The sequence below is a fragment of the Terrapene carolina genome, unplaced genomic scaffold (genome assembly GCF_002925995.2).
Source record: "Terrapene carolina triunguis isolate 2854851 unplaced genomic scaffold, T_m_triunguis-2.0 Scaffold951, whole genome shotgun sequence".
Taxonomy (NCBI): domain Eukaryota; kingdom Metazoa; phylum Chordata; order Testudines; family Emydidae; genus Terrapene; species Terrapene triunguis.
Window position 1 is genome coordinate 4,366,363 of NW_020665302.1, and position 26,136 is coordinate 4,392,498.

Genomic DNA, 26,136 nt, shown 5'->3' on the forward strand with positions numbered 1-26,136 from the left:
AAGATGTTGCATCTGAAGAAGTGAGGTTCTTACCCACGAAAGCTTATGCTCCCAATACTTCTGTTAGTCTTAAAGGTGCCACAGGACCCTCTGTTGCTTTATAAAGATGTTATGATTTGCCAAGTATGATCATCTTGTTTGCATCACCTTTGTTATAGCTATGTAGGGTATATCTGTATTTCCAAACTTGTGCTGTGTTTCTGGGTGACACCCCCAGACAGATTGGCATCAGCACTGCCTAGCCTGTTCGATGGCCCATCAAGGGTCATCAACTATACAATTGATCCTGTGACATTACGCCCCATATTCTTCATAGAAATACCGTTATGATATGAATATGGCATGACTAAGAAACGTTTTATGCAAGATGGGTCATGTGAGGTATCATTGGAAAGGTTATGATTTACTGGATATGATTGTCCTATTTGTATACAGGTATCATTTCTGTATCTGAAGTTAGGAATATGGACTATGTAGCAATTACAAAAGTGCTTGCACCTGGGGAACGCCCACCGGACAGTAGACAATCAGCCTGGATGGGCCATTAGGAAGGACAATAGGACTTTGAAGATACTAATCTCCCACCTTCCTGGGATGCTGCTTTGACACTGCAGGGTCATGTGATCATGTCACCTAGTACAGGAAGCCATCTTGATCTGCTGGTATTTTTCCACTGGAAGGGGGTGAGCGTCAAACTGGGAAACAAAGGATTCCCACCATATGTAACTCCTATTTAAGGCTGGGGAGTGAGTTAATCTTGGGTCTTCTCCATTGCCTCCCCACCCAAGAAGAAAGACTGATGAAAACACCTGAAGAAACAAAGGAACTAAGCTGGGGGTGGCAGGGGCTGAGCCCAGGCGAGAAAGGTCTTGTCTGTGAAAGGAATCCCTGGAGAGTTAAGCTGCAGACAAGAAATTCTGCAACCTGCACAAAACAACACTTAGGGTGAGAATTTGCTTCTATTAACCAGTTAATTTAGTGTATTAAGCTTAAGTTGCGTGTTTGTTTTATTTGCTCAGTGATCTGCTTTGATCTGTTGCTATCCCTTATAATCACTTGAAATTTATCCTTTGTAGTTAATAAACTTGTTTGTTTTCTAAAACCCAGTTTGTGGCAAAAAGCTGTGAGTATCTTCCTCCACATTGAGGGAGGGAGCAAATTTCACGAGCTGACGCTGTATAGATCTCTACACAGCGCCAGACAATATCATTTTGGGTTTGCATTCCAGAGAGTGTGTGTACCTGAGTGCAAGGGCAATCCCTGAGCTGAGTCTTCCTACACAGAGCTGATTGCAGACTCTGTGATTCTACAGCTGGGTGAGTCCCTCCTGTGGGTGTGGGTGTGGGCAGCAGGACATGGTGAGGGAGCCCAGGCTGGTGGAACGGGCGGGCTCAGTGGAACCCCAGTACAGCAGGTGTCAAAGACCCATTGAGAGAAGGCAAGGCATGGAGGGTCAGGCCTATGGACAGAACTCTAAGGCTTTTCCATGCCATGTGCTGTGAAGCTTGTGTTTGGGAGGACACAGGAAGTACAAGCCACATTGGCAAAGGATATAAAAAGGCGGCTGCATCATCTCCATTTTGTCTTCATTCCTGCTTCTTACCTCTGGAGGAACTTTTCTACAAACTGAAGCTCTGAACAAAGGACTGCATGACCCATCCCAGCTGTGGATGTGTTCAGAGAGACTTCCAAGCCAGCAAACTCAATACTGCTAAGAGCCTGATCTATGCTCTTTGTAGTCTCTGTATGTATCTAAGTGCTTTATCGTTTAACAGCTCTTTTCTTGTTCTTTCGTTTTTAGACCCTAAAGGATTGGCTGGCCGTGTGGTATTTTGGGTAAGATCCAACCTAATATTGACGGCCCTTTGGGGTTCAGAAGAACACTTTGTATTCAAATAACTTCTCACTGTACTGGACCTAGGTGCTGACTGGGAACCAGAGAACTGGAATGCAATAATGGGGGCTGTGTGGTTTCTTTTTCCCTTTTTTTTGCTTCTTGATAACCAGCATGGGGGGATCAGAAACACAATTGGTTGGTGAGTTTAACTTCAGTGTTAACCACCAGTTTTGGGAGAATCTGCTCTCCTTTGCGCAGCCTGCCCTGACCTTGGCGTTTTCAGTGAGGGCTGCCCCCGCACACCGGGTTACACACCTAATCACATGGAAAATGTGGCCCCAAATCACTTGTGGAAATGGGGCTTTGGCAGCTTAGTCACTCAGGGGCTTTGGAAAATGTTACCCTGACTAAACAGTGAAACTGACAGCATGCAAAACGCCAAGTAAATAGACTGGAGAATAGAGTGTAATCTGTTGTTTTTCTCTAATCTTGTCCAGTTCTGTTTTATTCGGTGATGTTTGCAACAAGAGCCCATGAAACATTGTCTGGACAGAAGTCGGCTCGTCAAGATGACAGGGTCTCTTTAATGTAACTCTCATTCACTCCGTTTCCCCGCCTCCATTTCTTAAACTTTGCTCTGCTGGTTGCAGTTTGGAATCACCGGCTCCTCCCCTTCTGCATGCGTGGGGAAGGGCATCGCCTTTCGGGCCTGCGGCAAGGAGGCAAGAGATCCCAGCCAGAATCAAGGTAAGTATTCCAAATACGAAGCAGATGGCAGGCCTGTCACTGTGCAACCCAATTGACAGGCAAAGCTGCTGAGGAGGGCTGGGGAGAGTTGAGGTCCGGGAGCCAATCCTGTCCTTGCATGCAGGGGGTGTGTCTAACTCCAAAGGGATTTGCTAAGGACATAGCCTTGTTCTTTTAGGGAGATAATATTTTCAGTTTAGGCCGAGATTATCTGTTTATACCCGTTAACCCTTGAATGAGTCTGACGCACTTCCCTAGGTGCATGTAGGCCGTGCATATGTGCCGGGATCACACTCCGCGTCAGTAAATAATAAATGAGTGAGTGAACTCTGTCCTCTTTCTTCAGCCCTCGGGCTGGTCAAGCCTTTGAGAACTGGTCAAAGGTTCTGATCTCAAGACTTCCCCGTTTCTGACCGCAGCCGCCCTCGATCCCTGGGTGACGTCGGCTGAAGCTGTGCGGCTAGCAATGGCCATCTTTTAGCTTTCACATGAGGGTGCGCTCTGAAGCAAACTGCCTGGGGACTATGAAGAGCAGCTCCTGAATGGGTCAGGAGAAGGGATCCAGCATGGATTCAGACAGGCCCAGAGCCTCACAGAGATTTAGGCATCTACCTACCTTTGAGGATTGGGACCCAAGAATCTTCAAAAGGAAATGGCAGGGACAGAGGGGTGGGGAGTTGGTGCCCTGTTCTGCAGCAGTGCTGTCACCCTCAGCAACGTGTTTAATAACTCCGGTGACGGGCTAGATAGACAGACAGATTTCTGATTCTCAAGGTGCATCGGAGGGGCTTGCTTGGGGTCCGACTCTCCATTATAATAATGCCCCTGGTGCCCTCTTGGCAGCATAAGGGGGCAAGGAATGAAACACCTCCTTGTGCAGAGGTGCTCCTGCATTGATGTGGAACTAGCATGAGAGCTCTGCTATGACCCTACTTCCAGCTCCTGCCATAGAGGGCATGTTAGGGACAGAAAGGGAGCATGGCTGACGTGCACTGTATTACTGTCTGCTCCTGCAGGGGGCAAATCCTAAATCAGAGCAGCTCTGAGGCTGCTCTAACTTACACCAGGGATTGGACAGGGTCCTGCAGAACCCCCAGAAACATGGATGGTTAAAGGATCCACAAAGATGGTTAAAATCTCTTCCCCCCCCCCATTCCTGCCTGCAGAGTAGGCACGGACTGACTGAGCCTCAGGCCCCCAGTGTCTAACAGAGAGCAGCTGGCTAGCGATGAACCAGATGAAGGTGCCAGGAGAACTTGCAGAGATTGTAGCGGCGCCCGTGGTTGACAGGGTGCGTCTATCACTTGTCTCCAAGGTTTGGCACTTTGTTCCATCCCCAGCTGCTGCTGGATTCCCAGCTTGTGGCTGCTGAGATGCGTTTCCTATTATCTGCACTTAGCCCAGAGGTTGAGTCCTTTCCTGCGGCCGGGGGAGCTCGCCACGCTTGGTCATCCCTAGGTTTTGTTCCTTCCTGTCTCCACCATTGCCAGGAGTTCTTTGCGAGGCTGCACATCAGGACCACTGGGAAATCGCTGCTAGCACAGAACACAGTAGCTGCGGTTAGCAGGGCCTAGTGCAGGGAGCCCACGACACCCACCCTCTGGGATCTGCTGAGTGATTTCTGGGGCAAGCCTAAAGTACTAGTTCTGATCCATAAGGCCCTAAATGCCCCAGCTGTTGGAGAGATCTCCCTGGCCGGTAGTGAGGCAGTTCGCATCAGTGGAAGTGAGCCTGGCACCCGGGCGCGCTCTGTGCAGGATGCTCGGATCTGGAAAGAACGCGGGCCTGATCCTCTGCTGGCGTAAATCAGCGTAGCACAATGGAAGTCAATGGAGCTCTGCTGATTTATAATAGCCAAATGTCTGGTCCCACGTGAGTAAAGAAAGCCAAGAAAGAACTTATTGACTATTGATGTCAATGCAGTTATCCAGAGTAACTGCAATAAATAATTGTTAAATGTTCTTTTTTCCCCCAAAAGAGAAGAATTTTATTTTACATTTTACATGGTAATAAGCAGACTAGTGTCCAGGTGTCACCACTGTCCTCTACTGCATGATATCAAAATTGCGTAACTGTGTGTCATATGTCCTATACTGCTTTCGCTAAAGAAGAGTCTCCTTGAATTTTGGCTCAAGTGGGAAGAGGTTTTGCTTCTGGAGCAAGAATATCTGGGTTCTGTTAATTACTAGGCAAATGGCAGACAATTTCTCAACAGTTTGTTCATGACATTTTCCACGATGTATTGATTTCATCAGTTTTTGTGGTGGTGCTGTCCTTTGTTGCTTAAAAAAAAAAAAAAAATTACCAGCAAAAGCCATGCAAAATCACCAAAGGCCATGTTGTTACAGTGATAGCAATTTGGCTCAAATACAGAGGCCCTTTTTCACTCAAAATAGCTCACTCTTGGCCTTTTTGAAAAAAAAAAGGGGGGGGGGGATTTCAACTTGGCAATGAACTGCAAAAATATTCCAATTTCAGCCATTCAGATGTCCTTGCAAATAGCTTGCAAGGCATAGCCTTCCCTTGGAGCCAGATCCTGCAACTCTAACCCATGCAAAGAGACCCTCTCATAGGCCTTGATTTTTACTTTTCCCTGGGGGTGCTCCGAGACCCTGCCCCCACTGCACCCCTTCCTCGAAGGCCCTGCCCTTGCTCTGCCTCTTCCCGCCCCCACTCCGCCCCCTCCCCTCAGGCCCCCACCCGCTGCTCACTGTCTACACCCTCCCCCAAGCACCTCCCGCCAGCCACCAAACAGCTGATTGGTGGCCCTGCCGAACTGCTGTGGCTGGTGGGTGCTGAGCACCCACTGTTTTTTTTTCCGTGGGTGCTTGAGCCCCGGAGCACCCATGGAGTCAGCACCTATGGACCCTCTGAAGAATGGAACAACACCTCTGTGCAAGGACAAAGCCCTTGTATTGTGGTAATAGTCATTTTGCACCTACCTACTTGGTTCCCTGGGCAGAGAAAGCAGATTTTGGCCTCTTAGGTTTTCCCTGCACCCTTATGCATGCGTGGCATGAAAGGCTGGATTCCTTCACTACGCCAGTGCAAATCCAGGGTAGTTCCAGGGCCGTCCTTACCCATATGCAAACTACGCAGCTGCGTAGGGCACTAGGAAATTTGGGGCACCAATTTGCAACTGCCTGCTGCTCCAGCGGCCAGCCCGATTCCCCTGGCTGGCTGAGCTGGCCAGAAAAGCTGCCCCCACCCCTGCTCCGCCCCACCTCTTCCCCTGAGCTATGTCCCGGGGGACTGCAGCAGGGGTCGGGCCCGACCCTGCACTCACTGGGCGGTGGGAAGTGGAGTGACCCGGCCCCAGCCGGCTCCGCTCCACCGGCTCCCAGCCGCACCGCTGGTGAGTGCTGGGGAGCGGTTCCCCCTGCCCCCCAAGTCCCACAGCTGGGAGCCAGGGAAGCAGAGCGGAGTGGGCTGGAACTGGGTCACTCCACTTCCCGCCACCCTGTGAGTGTGGGGTCGGGCCCACCCTGCAATCACCGGGCGGCGGGAAGTGGAGCGAGCCGGCCCCAACCCACTCCACTCCGCCGGTTCGTGCTGGGGGGCAGTTTCCCCCCTGCCCCCCAAGCCTGCTCCTGCCCCCCACAGACCTTGGGTGCTGCCCCCCGCGGAGGCCGGGGGCCAGCCAGCCTTCGGGGGGGGGGGGGGAGCTGCGTAGGGCACCACAATGTCTAGGGCTGGCCCATCCATTAACTTCCAATCAGTGGAAATGCTCCAGATTTAACTGAGAGTAGGATTTGGCCTCTGGTATCTCTTGCCTTGTCTCATTGCCTTGGGACATGCCTTGTCTGTACTTTAGGTGTTTCCTTTGACACCGATGGCAGCCCTGTTGGACAGAGATGGGAGAGGGTTCCACATCCTCACTCCTGTGCTGGAAAGCACGGCCCTGTCCAAGGCTGCAGGCACCAGGGTCTACATGAAACTGGAGAATGTCCAACCTACCGGCTCGTTCAAGATTCGGGGGATTGGCTACTTCTGTCAGGAGGTGAGCCCAGCATTGGGACGTTAGCCCTTGCTCTTCTGATGTTTTGAGGCGCTTGGTGACTGACACAATGTACCGTGAGTATGCCCAGAAGAAGGCTGTGTGCATTTTTGTGTGTGGGTAGGGTGGTGCAAAATGCATTGGTGTGCGCCTAGCAGTGCAGAATGCACTAGTGTGTGGGGGGGGTTGCAAAACACACTTGTATGTGCTTGCAAAATGGTGCGGAAACATTAGTGTGTATGTGTGTGCAGTATGGGTGTAATATACACTGGTGTGTGTGTATGTGGTGGTGCAGACAACGTGTGTGTATATGGCACAGAATGCATTCGGGTGTGGGTGCGTAGTCCAGATTGTATTCCCGACGTTGCAGTATTATAGCTGTAATTGTATTGCTAATTTTACCTCCAAACTGTGTTGGCTGATGTACAGGCCCAGCCCTGAGAAGTGAGTTACGTGAATTCCAAGCTCTACTTTCTCTTTCAGGCTGCCAAGAAGGGCTGCAAACATTTTGTTTGTTCGACAGGTAAATTTACTTCAAACTATTCTTCTGCCTTGGGATATTTAGCAAGACAGGGCCGTTCTGCTCCATCACCTGATCCCTGGGAGGTGACCCAGGCGTTCCCTGGGGTACCGGTGCAGATTTCTTTAAAGCACAGGGGAAGTGGGACGTCAGCTCTCACCCTGCCAAGGCCCAGGTGAGGGCATCCGGCCTTTCAAATCCAGGCCAGAAGACACATTTGGGACTCAGCCAGGAACCCAAGGGGAGGGAAGCGGTGTGAAATGATGCAGTGGATCATTTCTGGGCATAATGTTTGTGTCTCGACGCAGTCTCATGACTCGGCGTTTCTAGCCTCAGCAGTAAACCGAGAGCAGCCGGTCTGGGGTTACAGAGGGACGGAGAAACGACTAGTCATCTGAAGGGTGGAAAGCCGGACGTTCACCCTCTCAGCCGTGCTAGCCACCACGCTCCCTGCACTCGAGTTCAGTCTGACTGCAGGATATATTGGGGGGGGGGGGGCATGGAGGCTTGGCCTGTATCAGTGGGTCCGTATTACACTGCGCCTGGCATGAGCTTGCTCATTCCAAAGTCCAGTGAGTCTGTAAATCCACGAGGGGAAATAGCCCCAAAGAGGCTGCGGGTTATTCTATGCTGTGTGTCGGCGAACAGATCTTACAATCCTATTCTCCCTTTGACTGCCGGCCTGGTCTCTGCCAGGGAGAGCGGGTACCTGGCACTGAAGAGGGCTGGGGATTAGAACCCACTCCAGGTTGACACATCAAAGCTCTTTTATTTGAATCGCTTGGTCCAGATTCTGTCGCAGGCTGGAGCCAATGCGCTGGCGCCGCTCACTGCGCGTTTCTGGACCCGCCTGGGGTGCCTGTCCCCACACGCCCACTTCCAGCTCTGCCCCTGAAGCCAGCGATTGATGCTGCGATCTTTGTGTCAAGGGAGCAGCATGGGTTCTCATGCTGTGATTTAGGGTTCCCTACATGGTAGGGGGGAGCTTGACTCCAAATAGCCCTCATCCATGCGTGGACCCAGATGTGGAGACCTGGGTCTGGTTCTGATTCATCGAGTAGGGCCCGAATCCAGAGCCCGCTGGATCATTGTTCCGTTGCCACGCTGGGGGGTCCCCAAGCCCCCACTGTTCTTCACTGACCCCTGTCTCCTTGTCCCTACAGGGGGGAATGCGGGCTTCGCCACGGCCTACGCTGCCAGGAAGCTGGGGATCCCTGCCACCATCATAGTGCCAACAAGCACTCCCCAGGCCACAGTGCAGAAGTTGGAAGAGCAGGGGACGGAGGTGGAGGTCTTTGGGAAGGTACCTGTTGTCACAGACGCACAGGGTCTGGTCTGTGCCCCAGCCTGTATCCAGTCCCTTGGGAGTGACCCCTGTAGCAGGCCGGACCCCAAGGACCACAGGGCAGGTCCATGGAGTCCATGACACCGAAACTGGGCCTTCGGGCACCAGCAATCTCTGTCTCTCTCCGTGGCTCCCTGCAGACAGTGCAGCTGAGCCAGACCCTGGCGGGAGGCTTGTATCGGCCCCTTTGGGGCGCCCTGCTCCCAGGGAGTATTTGCAGCGACAGCCTTTCCCAGACACGGTAACAATGTCTTAGTCCCATGGCCTCCATTGATTTGGGTTGGTTCTAGCCAGTCCTCAGCGACCTAGTCGCATCATCCCAGAGAGCCACGTGATGCTAACCCACAGGTGAGCAAACTACGGCCCGCGGGACTGTCCTGCCTGGCCCTTGAGCTCCCGGTCGGGGTGGCTAGCCCCCAGCCCCTCCTCTGCTGTCCCCCCTCCCCCCACAGCCTCTGGGCCGCCGCTCCTGCCGGGGAGCGCGGCAGCGTGGCTGCAAGCTCCTGCCGCTCTGAGCCGCATGGTAAGGGAGTGGGGGGTTGGATAAGGGGCAGAGGGCTCTGGGGGGGCAGTCAGGGGACAGGGAGCAGGGAGCGGTTGGATGGGGCGGGGCTGTCAGGGGACGGGGCGTGTGGGGGGGTGTTGGATAGGTGTGGGGTCCCGGGGGGCCCCCGTCAGGGGGCGGGGGTGTGGATAGGGGTCGGGGCAATCGAGGACAGGGCGCGGGTGGAGTCCCAGGGAGCAGTTAGGGGCAGGGGGTCCCGGGAGGGGGCAGTCAGGGGACAAGGAGCGGGGGGGTTGGATAGGGGGTGGGGTCCCCAGGGGGCAGTTAGGGGCAGAGGGTCCCGGGAGGGGGCAGTCAGGGACAAGGAGCTGGGGGATTGGATGGGTCGGGAGTTCTGAGGGGGGCAGTCAGGGGGTGGGAAGTGGGAGGGGGCAGATGGGGGCGGCGAACAGGGGAGGTTGGATAGGTGTGGGAGTCCTGGGGGGCCTGTCAGGAGGCGGGAGTGAGGATAGGTGTCAGGGGACAGGGAGCGGGGGAGTTGGATAGGGGGTGGGGTCCCAGGGGGCAGTTAGGGTGGGGGGTCCCGGAAAGGGGCAGTCAGAGGACAAGGAGTAGGGGGGGTTGGATGGGTCAGGGGTTCTGAGGGGGGCAGTCAGGGGGCAGGAAGTGGGAGGGCTGGATAGGGGGCGGGGGCCTGGATGTTTGGGGAGGCACAGCCTTCCCTACCCAGCCCTCCATACAGTTTTTCAATCCCAATGTGGTCCTCGGGCCAAAACGTTTGCCCACCCCTGAGCTAACCCCTCGTGTTTCCCGGTCTGCCCACCAGCAGCGTCTGAACCCCTCTGCACTCACTGCCTAGCAATCCCAAAGTGACGGGGAGAGTCATATGGATAGTTCATAAAAACAGGACAGAAAAGTCCCACACTGGTCACGCCTGCGCCCTGGGAACGGGGGAAAACAGCACCCGGCAAACCCCTGCAGAATGGCAGTGGGTATAAAACTGTGCACCAGTGGGGTTCTGGGATAGCGCCGTCTGGCGCAGAACCTCCCCAAGGGTCCAGCTCCAGCTCCGTGTTTTTACTCTGCCAGGCGTTTAACTTGCCGTACGTTGCTAATGGGTAGCTGGGAGCGAGGTGTATCCGGGTGAATTCCATTGATCTGAATGGCCTGGCGGGGATCTGACACCCTTGGATAACAGCGTGTTCGGACCAACAGAAGCCCGCAACTCTCTCCTGCGGCTGCTCCCCCTCTCCCTGCTGGGTTGTGGGGAGGACACAGGCCGTTAGAAGAATTGAAATTCAGATAAACAGACGTTACCCGTGTACTGAGGTGACAAAAGGGGCTGAATTCCAGCCTCGTTCACCCGCGGGCACCCAACCCAGTGCAAGTCACGGGGAACAGGGCTGAACGCCAGACCTGGCCGGGTGTGTCATTTCCTGTCACATGCACTGGCCTGATTCTCCTCGCACACACAGGCACAACCAAACACACAGAGGCACCCGCTAAAGTCACTGGGCCCGATTCTCTTCTTCCCCCAGTTTTCCATCAGTGTAACTCCATTGCACTGGACAGGACCTGCCAGGAGAGGGTAACCAGGACCTGGTGCATAGCCTCCCCTGACCAGCCAGGCCCCGTTGTGCTCGGCGCTGCACATACATATCAAGGAAAGACAGTCTCTGCCCCACACAGCACGCAGTCTAAGTGGTGGGCAGGCCGTTCCTAGCCAGCCAGGGGAGCGAGGGCTGGCTGAAGCTGGCAGCGGCAGGTAGGTCATGGATCCTTCCCTGCATCATTGTGTCGGCAGGTCTGGGACGATGCCCACGTCCAAGCCCTGGCGTTAGCGGAGACCGAAGGCTGGGTCAGCGTCCATCCCTTCGACCATCCTTTGATCTGGTGAGAAGTTGGGGCTCTCAGGGGGTTATTGTCGATCGGGCCCAGTGTGACTGACCTCGGGCTGCGGTGGGATCCATGTGGTGAGATGAGCCAGGCAGGGTGCACAAGAGGTGGCGCAGGAGGGAGAGAACTCCAGGAGGTTGCCGGGTTCTCCACGTTCCAGCTGCTCCCGGTGGACTCTGTGTGCAGTGGGAGTGTGGGTGGGTCAAGCCCTTTTGTCCTCCCTTTAGACTGAGCTGGCAAGGGATGGTCACAGCCCAGCTCCGGAGCAAAGAGCTGCTCATCAGACCAGATCTCCGCGCTCTGGGGCAGCTGTCGGGTCAGGAGGGTTGTCTTTGAATGCCACCAGCTCGGGGTTTCCAAGGGGAATTTGCTGGGCCTGTCCTGCCGGTCGTCCCAGTGTCTCTTTGCACCTGAGCAGTGGCAGAAAGTGACCTGGTAGGTCCTGATTGAGGGAGATGCTGAAGCAGGTGTGCAACTTCAGCACGAGTTGAGGGGTTAGCGTGGGGGAACGGGGCTCAAGGGAATGAAGGGTGGGGCGGCTTCCCTGTTCCGAACACCCACCCTGCCTCTGACAGCCTTCGGGGAGGCGAGAGTGCCCCCCGAAATCACTCCAGCAGCCTTGTCCGCAAACAACCAGTCCGAGTGCCCCCCCGGCCTCAGTCACTGGCCCAGGTGCCCCTTGCCCTTGGGCTCTGGCCCATTCCTGCAGGGCTGTGCAGGCTCCTAATGATCACACGCAGCCAGGCTGGTCTCCCCGTCCTCAGTTCAGACCCTGGGGCAGCTCCGCGTGGTCTCGTCTCCGATGCCACCCAATCCAGGAGGAGGACAGGAGCAGGAAGCCGGGGCGGGGGTTTCCTGCCAGCTCGGGGGCAGAGAGCGGGCCACGCGAGGCTGGCATGGCAGAGCGGAGGCGGGCAGCGCTGTAGCGATGTCAGACTTGATAGGTAGGGTGTGGCTAAGCCCTGAAATCCTGCCACTGCTCTGAGGGGGAGCCTCAGGAGAGGAGACATTTGGGGAGCCCCTCGACCCCCTGGGTTGTGCTTGTGCATCTATCTATCCCTCCTCTCATGGTCCCAAGCCCCCTCCTCACCTCTCCTGACTTCTGCTACCTCCAAGATTCTTGTTGCCAGCTGGGCCAGGCGGCAGCATGTGCCCCGACCAGCTCCCAGGGGAACTGCAGCTAGGTCTGCCTGGGACTAGAGGGCTGCCCAGCCATTGTCCGAGCCCGGCCCGGCATGGACGCGTCACACCGAAGTGCCCGTTGGTTGGTGTCTCACAGCTGGTTTGCTGTCTCCACCCCTGTCCCCATAGGCAAGGCCATGCCAGCATGGTCAGGGAGCTGAAGGATTTGCTAGGCCACAAGCCGGGAGCCATCGTCCTGGCGGTGGGCGGTGGCGGGCTGCTGGCTGGAGTGGTGGCCGGCCTGCAGGACGTGGGCTGGCAGGATGTACCCATCGTTGCTGTGGAAACCAAAGGAGCTGACAGCTTCAATGCAGCGCTCAGGGCTGGGAGATTGGTCACCCTGCCGGAGATAACCAGGTGAGAGCGGAGACAGGAGGGAATTGATTGCAAAGGGGGCTCTGCAGGGGGTGGCGGCAGGGGAGGGGCTCAGAGGGGGTGCGGGCAGGGGATGGGGGATCTGCAGGAGGTGCGGGGAGGGGAGGCGGGATCTGAGGATATTATTATTATTATTTTATTTAATTGCCTTGCAACAGCATGTTGAGGCCTTGGCTGTTGCGCTAGGGGCTGTACAAACTTGTTACAATGACAGGGAAGGGAAATGGCAGGCGCATGCGATGTACAAGCGGGTGGGTGGGGAAGGGAGCAAGTGGGACCAATAATAGTCGAGCTACTGCTTCAGAAGAGGCACGGCCCTTACCCAATGTGGTGGGGGAGGGGCTGTCACCCCAATTCCCCCCTCCCCCCGCACTTCTTGGCTGATGCCCCTCACTCACTCTCCTGTGGGGAGTTTGCAGCTGGTATCAGCTGCCGGACTGACAGCTCTGGAGGCTGGAATCCTCTGCTTGGCTTTCAAGGAGGAAATTCAAGGGCAGGCTTCCCTTTTCCACACCCCTGCTTTGGAGGAACCCCTGCTTTGCTGAATCACAGGCCTGGTTTCGTTGGGAACCTGCCTGGTTCCCTGCCAGCTTGCCTGGCTGGATGCTGCGGTGCTGCGCCATGCAGGCTGCCCTGGGGCTGGAGACACCCTGGGATTCCAGGGTCTGCAGCTCTGGGGCATGCTAGGCTAGCCTAGTCCCACCCTCCCTCTGTGAATGATATTCCCACCCTGAACTCCCTTGATTTATGAACGCCAGCAGCCAGCCAGGGACCTGCGCTCCCTGTCTGGCAGTTCAAGACAGAAAAAGCCAGAAATCAGGACAGATCCGATCTCTGTCTAGGGCCCAACTTAAGAATCATAGAATCCTAGAATCTCAGGCTTGGAAGGGACCTCAGGAGATCATCTAGTCCAACCCCCTGCTCAAAGCAGGACCAATCCCCAACTAAATCATCCCAACCAGGGCTTCATCAGGCCTGACCTTAAAAACCTCTAAGGAAGGAGATTCCACCACCTCCCTAGGGAACCCATTCCAGTGCTTCACCAACCTCCTAGTGAAAAAGTTTTTCCTAATATCCAACCTAGACCTCCCCCACTGCAACTTGAGACCATTACTCCTTGTTCTGTCACCTGCTACCACTGAGAACAGTCTAGATCCATCCTCTTTGGAACCCCCTTTCAGGTAGTTGAAAGCAAATCCCCCTTCATTCTTCTCTTCTGCAGACTAAACAATCCCAGTTCCCTCAGCATCTCCTCATAAGTCATGTGCTCCAGCCCCCTAATCATTTTTGTTGCCCTCCGCTGGACTCTTTCCAATTTTTCCACATCCTTCTTGTAGTGTGGGGCCCAAAACTGGACACAGTACTCCAGATGAGGCCTCGCCAATGTTGAATAGAGGAGAATGATCATGTTCCTCGATCTGCTGGTAATGCCCCTACTTATACAGCCCAGAATGCCGTTAGCCTTCTTGGCAACAAGGGCACACTGTCGACTCATATCCAGCTTCTCGTCCACTGTAACCCCTAGGTCCTTTTCTGCAGAACTGCTGCCTAGCCACTCGGTCCCTAGTCTGTAGCAGTGCATGGGATTCTTCTGTCCTAAGTGCAGGACTCTGCACTTGTCCTTGTTGAACCTCATCAGATTTCTTTTGGCCCAATCCTCTAGTTATTGATAATTCCAATTCACTTCAAGAGAGAATCTCAGAGATGTCCCTGGACTATATTCCCTGGCTTGTACACAGATCAGTGTGTTGTACATGTCAAAACTTTAAGGAGGTGCTAGGATAGACACTTAAAACCACAACCCACAATGTTCCCTTGGTTTTTAAAAGTGTCCAGTAGTAGATAAGAAGTCCTCACTCTCTGGGCCTAGTGTGGCCTCTCAGGTACTGATCTGGCCAGAAACCCGCTAAGAAGATTTGGAAGCAGAGTGTTTTCCCAGGGATCTGAAGCCGAAATGAGCAAAGGGGATACTGGGGCTGTTTCCTGAACTCCCGTAAGAGTTTCTCTGCCATGAATTTTGTCCATGAGGATCCGATCGAACTGGCCAGCCAGACAGTCATCTGAGCCTTCCTTCTTAGGGCTGGGTTTCCAGAGCAGTGTGAGCCTGTTAGGAGAGGAAGGCTGAGCCAGTGGTTTGGGTGTAGCCTCAGGCTGGGGAGACAGAGGATCTGTTCCCTCCTTTGCTGCAGACTTTGTGTGACCATGAGCAAGTCTCTTAGCCTCCGTGTGCCTCAGTTCCCCACCTGGACAATGGGAATAAGAGTATTGCCCAGGGCTGGTGTGAAGACAGATCCATTGACGCTCATGAGGTGCTCGGACACTACAATAGAGAGACTGGAAATAGCTTTGATAGCTAAGAGCCCAATTCTGCAGGCTCCTTTGGGAATCCCAGCCTTGGACTTCAAAGGCCACCTGTGAGTCACCATCCCTTGCTCTGGATGAAATGAGTGGACAGTGCTCTGGTTTGCTGCAGTCAGGTCCTGTCTAGGGTGCAGCTTGTAACAAGCTCTGGAGAACACCACACTGAAAGGTTTTCATAGGTGGGACATAGAGTGGGCTGCTGCTCATGCTCTGGGTCTGCAGCAGGATGCAAATATTGCAGAGCTCCAGCGCCTTCCACCTCTAGGGGCACGGGGTTCAGATCCAGCCTGAGTCAGTAATGACTGCAAGTTCTTACTCTATCTGTTGACCCTTTGGTGGCCCTTGTGTGCAATGAGTGGGCAGGCCTCAATCCAGGGCTCCACATCACCAAAACCCAGCAACACTGGGGGCAATCCCAGCAGAGAGGCAAAAGGCTGGATGGGCCATGGAGACCAAACTCCCGCCTTGTGATGGTTTCCTCCTACTCAAGGCTGAGGCTCATTGGTGGGGCTCACAGCTGTCCCGTGCGGTGTCTGGTCAATGGCATTCCTCGAGGGCTGCCAGCCTAGAACCCTGCACCACCACAAAGTCCTAGCTGCGGAGATGAAGGGGTGAATTTCTCCCCACCCTCTGGCCTGGGCTGGATTTCCCAGCTCGGAGCGCTAATGGGGGGTCTCTCTTTTGCTATCCATTTCCCAGCGTGGCCAAATGCTTAGGAGCCAAGACGGTGTCTGCCCGGGCACTGGAATGTGCCAACGAATGCCAGATCATCTCCCAGCTGGTGGAGGATGTGGAAGCAGTTCAAGCCGTAGAGCTGTTCCTGGGTAAGTCCTACAGACGCTGGGTGCTGATGCTGCTCTCTGGCTGACTGCGGCGAGCCAACAGCACCACCTAACGCCTATCAGAGGTGCTTCATGCTCCGAGTTCTCCCTCTTGGGTAAGGAAATTGTTGACCCTTGATTCTGCCAATTCTCTGCGGAATAGGAACGTAGGTTTAGTTACCATTTTTCTGCAAACGGGGACTGGGGAAATCGGCTCCAGGGATCAGAGACACTGGCAGACCCATCTATGTTACAGTTACGGCTGTGCCATGCAATTACGGCCTAGCTGTGACCCAAATGTATCCTAATAGTGTATATTTGGTTTCACCGGAGTAGAGGGGTTCAAACTGTGCTACAGCCAATAAAGGACTTGTGCCATAGGCCTGAAGAAATTAAGCGCAGAGACGGGCTTCCTCAACTGGCCTGGAGCACAATGTAATGGTAGGGAATTTGAATGTTAGTGGACACATCAAGCGTGTCGCATATGCAGTATACCAGCTTAGGTTGAAAGCACAAGGGCTAGTCTCCAATTAGTGCCGATGGTCATTCCTCCCTCTAGTGGCTTCCCCCTGTGAGGATAACAGCCTACTGCCAGTGCATAGCGGAGTTCCTCCTTTATGGGGGGAGGGATAGCTCAGTGGTTTGAGCATTGACCTGCTAAACCCAGGGTTGTGAGCTCAATCCTTGAGGGGGCCATTTGGGGATCTGGGGCAAAAATCTGTCTGGGGATTGGTCCTGCTTTGAGCAGGGGGTTCAACTAGATGACCTCCTGAGGTCCCTTCCAACCCTGATATTCTGTGATTCTTTCTCCTTCCTGCGGCATTGCCCAGATGATGAGCGGATGCTAGTCCAGCCTGCCTGTGGAGCCCCTCTGGCCTTACTCTACACGGGTCGTGTTCAACAGCTGCAGCGGGAAGGGCACTTGAACCCAGACCTGGACTCCATTGTCATCATCGTGTGTGGAGGAGGCAGCATCCAAATGGCTGGGCTCCAGGCCCTGAAAACCCAGCTGGGCATGAAATGACTGTGGATGCCGACCCCAGGACGGCTCATGGGGCAGAGGTGCATGGGATCCCATGCAGACGCTAATAAATCATATTGTTGGGTTATTGTAAGTGGAATCTAATGGAATTCAAACCAGTTTATAGAATAAATACCAAGCTACTCTTGTATCCTGAGCTCACCACTGACTGCTTTACTACTGCTGGGTGTGGCTGCTTGCTCTGCGCGTCCTGGGTAGGAATGAAGGAGGAGTCCGTTGAGCAACGTTGGTTCTCTATGAGCTGTGGCAGTCGGTGCCATTTGGGAAGGTACTTTAGGGCACTCACTGGAGCTAGGCAAGTTGTGGATTGTGACTATCCAGCACTGTGGTTTTAACCCATCTTTCTCAGTGTGAATCGTTCACGGCTGACCCTGATTTCTGTTATTCACAGGGGTTTATTTGCTGAATAAGTCTCAGACAGTGGGGCAAAATGTTCATGTCCGCTCTTTGTTATTTGTGATTGGTCACCAGTCATAATAGAGTTGTTTCTGCTTCCTGATTGGATGACTGAAACTTGTCTAGCTAGCAAATAAAGGAAAGTGAATGATGGATTCTGCATAGCACTCGTCACAGGCCAAACGCTTCGATGAATAAATATTTGTGCTAAAAATGTGTGAAACCCTTCTGGCTTCATCATCATTTTCATGAATACTCAACAGTTGCCTGCACACTAGGGAGAAAGGAAGTCTTTGTTAAAGATCTAACATCTCTGCCTGCTCAACTAAGGTGTCAGATCTGACAATACCCATCTCTGAGACCATCCAAGGAGTCCTCCAGCAAAACGGGCCTGGCTAGTCCAGATACTTTGTTGCCCATTCTGATGATTTTCTTGTAAGTCTCATGATATTTTGTGCTTTTCTTTAAGGCTGTCGATTAATCGCGGTTAACTCACGTGATTAACTCAAAAATATTAATCGCGATTTTAAAAATCGCACTTTTAATTGCACCATTAAACAATAGAATACAAATTGAAATTTATTAAATATTTTTGGATGCTTTTCTACATTTTCAAATATATTGATTTCAACTGCAACACAGAATACAAAGTGTACCGTGCTCACTTTATATTATTGTTTTTTATTACAAATATTTGCACTTAAAAATGATAAACAAAGAAATCGTGTTTTTCAGTTCACCTCATGCAAGCACCATAATGCAATCTCTTTATCATGAAAGTGCAACTTACAAATTTTGGAGTTTGCTGCACTGCTTAGATTTCTAAGCTAGAAAAAAATATTGAAAAACAAAAGCCTTTCAGGGCTGAGAAAGGAGCAGGACTCAAATTTAAACAGAATCCTTTGTCGGTCTCCTGTATTATTAAATCCTCCAAAACTTTGGAATGTCCCCTAGACACGTCATCTTCTACCGCCAAACTCCCCTAAATGGCCTTCCCTCTTAAGCCACACCCACTCTGTATCCTCCAAGGTACTCCTTGATCTTCCATTCCCTGCTACTGTTCCCTCAACCCTCCTCATAGACGCCCAGGGCCTGATTTTTCAGAGGCGCTTGGCGTTCGCGGCTCCCACTGTCTTTAACTAGAGGAGTGGGAGCTCAGCATCTCTGAAAATCAGACCTGTAGGGTTTTCCCACTGCCTCACTGCTACATTAGGTCCCCTCAGACTGCTGGGCCCAGATCCCAAGAAACCTGCCTTATACACTCCCCTGAAGTCACAGCAGGTACTGGAGAGAAGAAACAAGCATTTGATGCAAGGAAATTATACGATTTCAGTCCACAAGGGGGCAGCAGAGTCTCTCCCACCTGGAAGTTCCCTACCTGCAGAGCACACAGCTGAGTTCCGCTCAGCAGATCAAAGAGCAGAAATTTGCCCCAAATATGAAAAAGTAAATGAGGAAATTAAGGGCGTCTGTTTTTCAGCAACTAGGGAGGGTGGCCAATTCAGATCCAGTTTTTATATTTGTCTTGGGACTAATTCGAGAGACAAGGTGGGTGCGGCAATATCTCTTATTGAGCCAGTTTCTGTTTGAGCTTGTCTCTCGTCCCAACAGAATTTGGTCCAATAAATTACCTCCCCCACCTTGTCTCTACATCCTGGGACCGACATGGCTACAACCCCACTGCAAACAATTGGGAATAATCAGACATTCTTTTAACATATTTCAGGCCCATTTTAATTTCCAGACTCAATCATAATAATAATGCTTTGCGGCTTTTGCACGAACGTCGCAAACACTGATTAAGGCATGCAGCCGTCTGCTAGGTGGGCAAGTCTCACTGTCCCTTTTGAAAGCGGAAATGGAGGCACAGCGGGATTACAGGAAGTCTGTGGTAGAGTCAAGAATCGGCCCGAAGAGGCCTGACTCCTGGGGTATGTGTACACAGCAATGTGAGCCCAGGCTCGAACCTAACTCCCCCCTTGAGGCCACGCACCAGTTGTGTTAACGTAGCGCTCAAAGCAGGGCCCTGAGGGGATGGAGGATCCAGGCCTGTGTTAAAGTGGGACCTAGAGTCCAAGCCCTGTTGCTTTCCTGTATGCACGTGGTCTCAGCTTGACTTGGGTCCCACTAGTCCTCCGGATGTATCCCAGAGTTCCTTGGGGGCAATTTCCTTAGTCCTCCCTATGCCAACAATCCGGGGTGCAGTTTCTTGCACTCTATTGCAGATGGCAGCAGCTCTGATCAGCGTTAACCACCTACCGTCTGCTGAACGCCAGGCTGCAGGCACGTTACCTGCCGGGTTTGCAATGGAGACTGATCAGAGACTCTTTGCAAAGAGAGCTGCTTCCTGGTCACAAGAGCACGGCCAGATTTTGGTGCACACGGCCTGGGGAAGTGGAGTGGGGACCAAGCAGCTGCCCTGTTGGGAGCAGGCGGCTGAGCTCCCAGCTCAGCATGGATGGGGGAGCTGATCCCCAACACCCCAGCCACTCCCCATCCCTGGGACTGCATGTGCAGGGGTGCTGGGGCAGCATGCACTGTCAGGGCGACGAGTGGGAGTCAGCCCCAAAACTTCCCAGCAGCCTCCCACGGGACCAGCTGCTGCTGTGCAGAGCTTGCCCAGAGCAGGGAGCAAAGCTGACAGGCGAGAGGTAGCGCCTGGCTGCCAGGATGTTGGGGGACAGCTGGGAGCTCTGCTGCTCTCTCTCTCTGCAGGGTAGCCAGTTGGTCCTGCTACACCCCCTGTCCCTTGCTCCTGGGCCCCCCATGCTCCCTGGGGCTGTGTGTGCTGAGGCAGTGTGCACTGTCAGGCTGGTGAGTGGGTGCCAGCCCCCAAACTCTCCCACAGCCTCCCGGGGATCCCTTAGCCCTGCCTCTCAGGCTGTGGTGGGGGCAGGGAGAAGGGATCCTGGGGTGGGGCTGGAGCACACTGCACCCCAACCCCTGGGGATGCACTTCACCGCTCCGCGGCCGGCAGCAGCCAGCCTGTGTTTTTCCTCTGAAACCTGCATTTTATGGCAAACTTCAAAACAAACGGACAAAAATAAATAAAAAAACCCCAACCAACCAAACCCCCTTCACTGACCAGCCCATTTTAAAATTCAGAACTGCACGTTTCATTTGACTAGTTTCCCAGCCCTGGTGCCTGATGTGCTAATGATCCTCAGGACAGGCACACCTGGGCATTTTCCAGCCAGCATGACTCCCCCTAGGGGTGCAGAGCCCAGTTCTCAGGTTAGATGGTAGGTCAGTACAAAGCCTTCTCACGACTGCCACAGCCATCAAAGGAGTTCATGATGTGCTGTACGGACTCCTGGGCTCCTAAGGGGGCACCCATGTCCCATCAATAGCACCACCGCAGTTAGCAAACCGGGGAGCAGTAGAGTTTTCCCACAGTGCAACACATTCACGGGGCTAGAGTGTCAACGCTAGGGGCGGGGGCGCTAGGCCCTCGGGGGTAGGATTACTTTGACTCGGATCTGTGCACTGCAGTGTGGATGCCAGAGCCTTAGATTTGAGCATGGATTAGAAAATCCATAAGCCAGGGTTAAAATGCAGTGTAGACGCTCAAGCCCAGGGTTCCCTGACACAGGTCAGCTGACTTGACTCCCACTAACTCTAGGCTTACACTGCTGTGTAGACATGCCTCCTCATCTTCCCTAATGGCTAGCCCACGCTTTCAGAAATATTGATATAGGTATATCTACCTCTCTAGTATAGAGACCATCTCAAATGATCATGCCTGTGCTGGATCAAGCGAAGCCTGCTGTGATATTGACCTCCCAGTGAAGTGCGTTGAGCCCAGCTGATGAAAAGCACTATACAAGAGCTAGGCGCTAGTATTGATTTTATGATATGACACTTATTTCATCTGGTCATCTCTAGAAGCAGCATTGAAAACATGAGCCCTAGATCGACAGCGTGAACAAGACAGGTTCGAGATAGTGCCGTGCTGGCGCCTCCAAACAACTCGACATGACACCATGGGTAAAATGACAGCAGCTGCCCGACTGCTTTCAACCCTAGCCCGTCCTCCAGGGGGGGAAATGTACCAGTGGTGGGAAAGTTTAGGATGAAAAGGCAAGTGGGAGGAAGGCTGGGTCAGCGGTCAGGGGATTAAACTCAGACTGAGGAGAGCTGGGATCAGTTCTCTGCCGTTCTACAGCCTTCCTCTGTGACCTTGGGCAAGTCACTTAGTGTATGGCTACACAGCCAAAAAAACCTCCCAAAACCCAGAGCCTGGGTCAACTGATTCGGGCTTGTGGGGCTCGCATGGGGGGGTAAAAATAGCAGTGTAGAGATAGTCCCTAGGCAGACCGTGGGCCAAATCTGGACCACCATACGCTTTTGAATGGACTGTATATTATTGTTTTTATTTTTGTATTGTTTTCTCTGGAGTCCAGCCCTTGGCTGTACATTGACCAAGAAATGTGGACCTCGACAAACAATAATTGCTTACCCCTGGGCGAATGTTCCTGCCGGGTTTCAGAGCTCAGTCTCCAGCCGGAGCAGGAATGTCGGCACTGCTAGTCAGTTGAGCCGGGCTCTGAGACGTGCTGCTTTGGGGTTGTTGTTTTTTTGCAGCATAGATGTACCCAAAGTCTCTCTATGCCTGAAAGCCCTGCCCTACGACGCAGGGGGTGGTGAGGATAAAGACACTGAAGCTGAGGTGTTCAGTGATTCTGGCAGTGTAGACAAGGAAGCAGAGGTTTTCCTTCCACAGCAGAGTTGAGGCATGTTGGGGATGGGGACAAGCCTATGCAGCTGTTTTCCCTGGACTCTCTTTGCTAGAGGCCTTCAGGCCTGTCAATAGGTGTTGGGTTCAAATCCCGACTAGGCCTGATACAGCATTTAAATTCTATTGCTCCTTTGATTTAACCCCTTCTAGTTTCCTCATTTTGACCCTCTGATCTGCACCGGTTAGGGTGACCAGATGTCCCAATTTTATAGGAATAGTCCCGATTTTTGGCTCTTTTTCTTATATAGGCTCCTATTACCTCCCACCCCCGTCCCGATTTTTCACACTTGCTGTCTGGTCACCCTAGCACCGGTTCCTGTTTGTTCATTCCTCCCCACCCCATACTCAGTTGAGTTCTGTGCCCCCCCCCTTCTGTAGCTTCAGTGGGCCCCACCCACCATTCCTAGTCACCAGGTCGGCTGGTACTTGCCACTCACACTAGTGGCTTTGTGGCCTGGTCGGTCCACTAGAAGCCCACAGAGGCTGCTAAACAGCGCTGGAGGTTTGGCCGGCATCCCGTGACTTGGGCTGAGCACGGGCGAGACAAAAGGGCCTGGCGCTCACAAACCACCCAGCTCCCCTTCCACAACTGACTTTAAAGCCAACTCTGATTTCTGTGGAAATAGGCCAGCATAGCAGAGCCAACCCCCTGGTTAAATTGTAGCTGGCACGTGTCCGTCTGAGTGTCGCGCAGTTAGCGGCTCATGCCAGGACGGCTCGTTGTTCCAAGGTATAAAAATAACTCAGCCCTGCTCCCCTCTGCGAGTTCCCGTCTCCTGGGTCTTTGTCTTTCCTGGATGAGTCACGCCGCAGCTCCTCTCACCTGTTTGCTAGGCCTCCGCTCCCCCATTGTTTGCTGTGTGAAACCCTGGGCCCTGCAACAGCTGTTCTCAGCTGTCTCCTGTTCATGGAGCTCACGTACAGGAGCACGGGGAGCCCCGTCTTTATTGCCTCTCTCGTCCACCTGAGACAACAGATGCCGTTTTCACACGACAGAACGAGCGGGGGAGCGGGGCATGGGGCTGCTGGAGGAGGTAGGTTGGTGGGAGACCAACTCTCCCATTCTCGGGCGGGGGTGGTGAATCAGCAAAGCTGTGCAGAGGGCGGATTCTTGAAAACAGGGCCAGTGCAAGAGGCTTGTGTGGGATGCTGGCTCATCCTTCCCAGCATCCTTTGCCTTCTCCCGAAGAACTTGGCCTCATGTTTTAACTGGCATTTCTACTGGTAATTTTCATTGGCTGCCGGTAATTACCAAGGATCCAGCGCTGCATAACTAGTGAGTGGTGTGGGAGCCGGTTGTCTAGAAATAGGGGAGATTTTCAGATGCCCGCTAAACCTCTCCCTTAAAACTCACATAGAGATACGTGAATAATTAGCAAGGCCAATTTTCCTCAGTAACTTTCCACAGCTCGGCTTGTCCCCCATCCCCATTCACCTATCGGCCTTTAATGGAGGACGTTCATGTGTCCAGGCGTCTCTTGGTAAGTGAGAAATATACGGGGCCACATGCTCAGCTGGTGTAAACTGGCATCACGCCACTGGCTTCAGTGAGTCTGTTGACAGGGGCTCTGGCGCGTTGTTGGGTGAATTAATATGATGTTATGGTTACACATTTCATCCAAGTGTATCCCGCACACGTTATGGCTTTGATGCACCATATATCTTGTCAACTAGCGCATGGGCTACGGGTTAGAATTGGAGACCAGGGTTCCATTCCTGACTCGGCCACTGACCCGCTGTGTCATTTCTGAGCTCAGCCTTTCTCTATCTTGTCTGTTTCGACTGTGAGGTCTTTGGGGCATGGACTGTCTCGTGATGTGTATGTACAGCTCCTAGCACAGCGGGGCACTGATCTCAGCTGGAGGCCTCTAAGCACTACCCTCATATAAATACTATGTTTTACAATCTGTTTGTCTAGCTAGCTAATGTATATGCTCATTTATCATAGAATCATAGGACTGGAAGGGACCTTGAGAGGTCATCTAGTCCAGTCCCCTGCACTCATGGCAGGGCTAAGTATTATCTAGACCATTCCTTTATTTATGCCTTTGTTCTATGCATAGCTCACTGAGCCGCCCACTGAAAAGCAGCTACCTCTGGGGTGGATCGTATAAGCTGTTTAATAGCACAGCGCAATGGATATGCAACTGTTTAGGACAAGAACAACATTTCACACCTGTCAATGAGTGAAGCCTCCCGTTAGCTTGTTGAACAAAGTAAGTATCATTAGTCTCATTATAGAGATGGGGAAACTGAGGCATGGGAAGACGTGACTTTTGCCCATGATCACACATCAGTGGTGCAGTCAAGAGTGGGACTCAGCTCTCCTGGGAGTTAACCAAACACCTCCACCCCGGCTGCTGACTTCCCATGGTAGGAACAGTCAGCGCACTGGCTTGACTGACCAGGGTTTTTCCATTGAGTCTGACTCCCATTGGCAGATGTATCTTGGCACCTTTCGGAGCTATCAGGTCTCCAGCCCTCGCATAATCCCAACTGAATCCAACTCTCCGGCCTAACCTGGACCTGTGGCAGGGGAGACCTTTCGGCAGTATTTCTACGCTACAGCTGGAAGTGTGATTTCCAGCTCGCATAGCCATACAGGCGCTAGCTTGAATCAAGCCAGGGCGCTAAAAATAGCACCGTGGCTGCGGCATGGGCGGTGGCTCAGGCTAGTTGCCTAAATATCATCCCAGCCCAGATCCTTGTGTGGGCGGCTAGCCTGTGCCATGGTGACCACATGCGAGCTTGACCAGCACTAGCATGTGTCCGTCCACCCAAGCTGGGAATTACACCTCCCAGCTGCCGTGTAGATGTACCGGGGGAGAGGCCTGTAGCCCTTTATAGACAGAGTACTCTGCATCATAGCAAAGACCCCAATGCAGGCTCTTAGAGGCTTGTTTGTTCCTTCAAATCATCACTCTGGCTCCCCAGGTCCCCACCAAGCCCCACTGAACTCAGTGGAGTTCCCAGTGTAGCACACCAGTCAAAGCTATGCTGGGGGGAGGGATAGCTCAGTGGTTTAAGCATTGGTCTGCTTAAACTCAGGGTTGTGAGTTCAATTCTTGAGGGGGTCACTTAGGGATCTGGGGCAAAATCAGTACTTGGTCCTGCTAGTGAAGGCAGGGGGCAGACTCAATGACCTATCAGGGTCCCTTCCAGCTCTATGAGATAGGTAGATCTCCATATATTATCATCCCATGTACAGCCAGTAACTGTGATGCTGGCTTGTGAGCCACTCTGAGTATTATTGTTTCTTACTCTTAATATTTCTCCCCAGTCAGATTGTTTAGACTGCAGCTCCCTGCATTCGTTAGCCAGCGCTGCGACTCAGTTTAATTACTTTGCTACTGTCTTTCTGCATTTTTATTATAATTATTATTAATTATTACACTCTTCTCCCATTCCCACTGTGCAGTCTCTGGTCAGAAGAGGACAACACACAGAGACCTGCTTGTTACAGTGATTTATTGGTTGAGTTCATGAGCAGTATTTAAAATACGGCCATATTTCAAACACACCCGTATTCTCCCCGCCACACACACAGACACCCACCTGTCACCGTGCAGCAGACACCCATACCCCCCTGACCATATGCACACCAACACATACTCGCTAATCACACGTGTGCACGCACACACACACGCACACACACACACACACTCTTTTCTCTCTCATCATGAAGACACACAAACATACAGCCAACCCTCTATCCATATTTGCACATACAGATTCACAGACATGCAGTACAAACTATGCATACACACACAGAGACATGCCCATTTGCTATGTGGGTGTGCACACACACACACCCTCTAACCAGGCACACAAGCAGCAAAACATTCTAAACACACACACCCACCCTCTGAACACACACACATATTGACACACCTTCTAACCATGCACACAAGCATACACACAGCAAAACATTCTAAACACACACACCTGCTGATCACACACACACACACACTGATACATCATCTGTGTACACAAACATCACTCTCTCTCTCTCTCTCTCTCTCACACACACACACACACACACACACAGATACACAAACACCTCCCCCCTCTGATCACACACTCAGACTGACACACCTTCTACGTATACATAAGAACATAAGAACATACATACTGGGTCAGACCAAAGGTCCATCCAGCCCAGTATCCTGTCTACCGACAGTGGCCAATGCCAGGTGCCCCAGAGGGAGTGAACCTAACAAGTATGATCAAGTGATCTCTCTCCTACCATCCATCTCCACCCTCTGACAGACAGAGGCTAGGGACACCATTCCTTACCCATCCTGACTAATAGCCATTAGTGGACTTAACCTCCATGAATTTATCCAGTTCTCTTTTAAACCCTGTTATAATCCT

General features: G+C 52.8%; 1 protein-coding gene across 3 annotated transcripts; it reads left to right on the forward strand.

Annotated features, from left to right (window-relative positions):
* Positions 1-2,492: 2,492 nt before the first annotated feature.
* On the forward strand, positions 2,493-16,755 carry LOC112111789 (serine dehydratase-like). Of its 3 annotated transcripts, none has more exons than XM_026661243.1 (9): positions 2,493-2,584; positions 5,409-5,504; positions 6,399-6,584; positions 7,065-7,104; positions 8,265-8,404; positions 10,756-10,844; positions 12,159-12,386; positions 15,465-15,589; positions 16,417-16,755. In XM_026661243.1, exons 3-9 carry the CDS (start codon positions 6,417-6,419, stop codon positions 16,608-16,610), a joined length of 984 nt encoding a protein of 327 aa, XP_026517028.1. In that variant the 5' UTR covers positions 2,493-2,584; positions 5,409-5,504; positions 6,399-6,416; the 3' UTR covers positions 16,611-16,755. The 3 variants fall into 3 exon arrangements, with proteins under 3 accessions (XP_026517028.1, XP_026517027.1, XP_026517026.1); XM_026661242.1 differs by having other exon boundaries at positions 5,418-5,504; XM_026661241.1 differs by lacking the exon at positions 5,409-5,504.
* Positions 16,756-26,136: the final 9,381 nt, after the last annotated feature.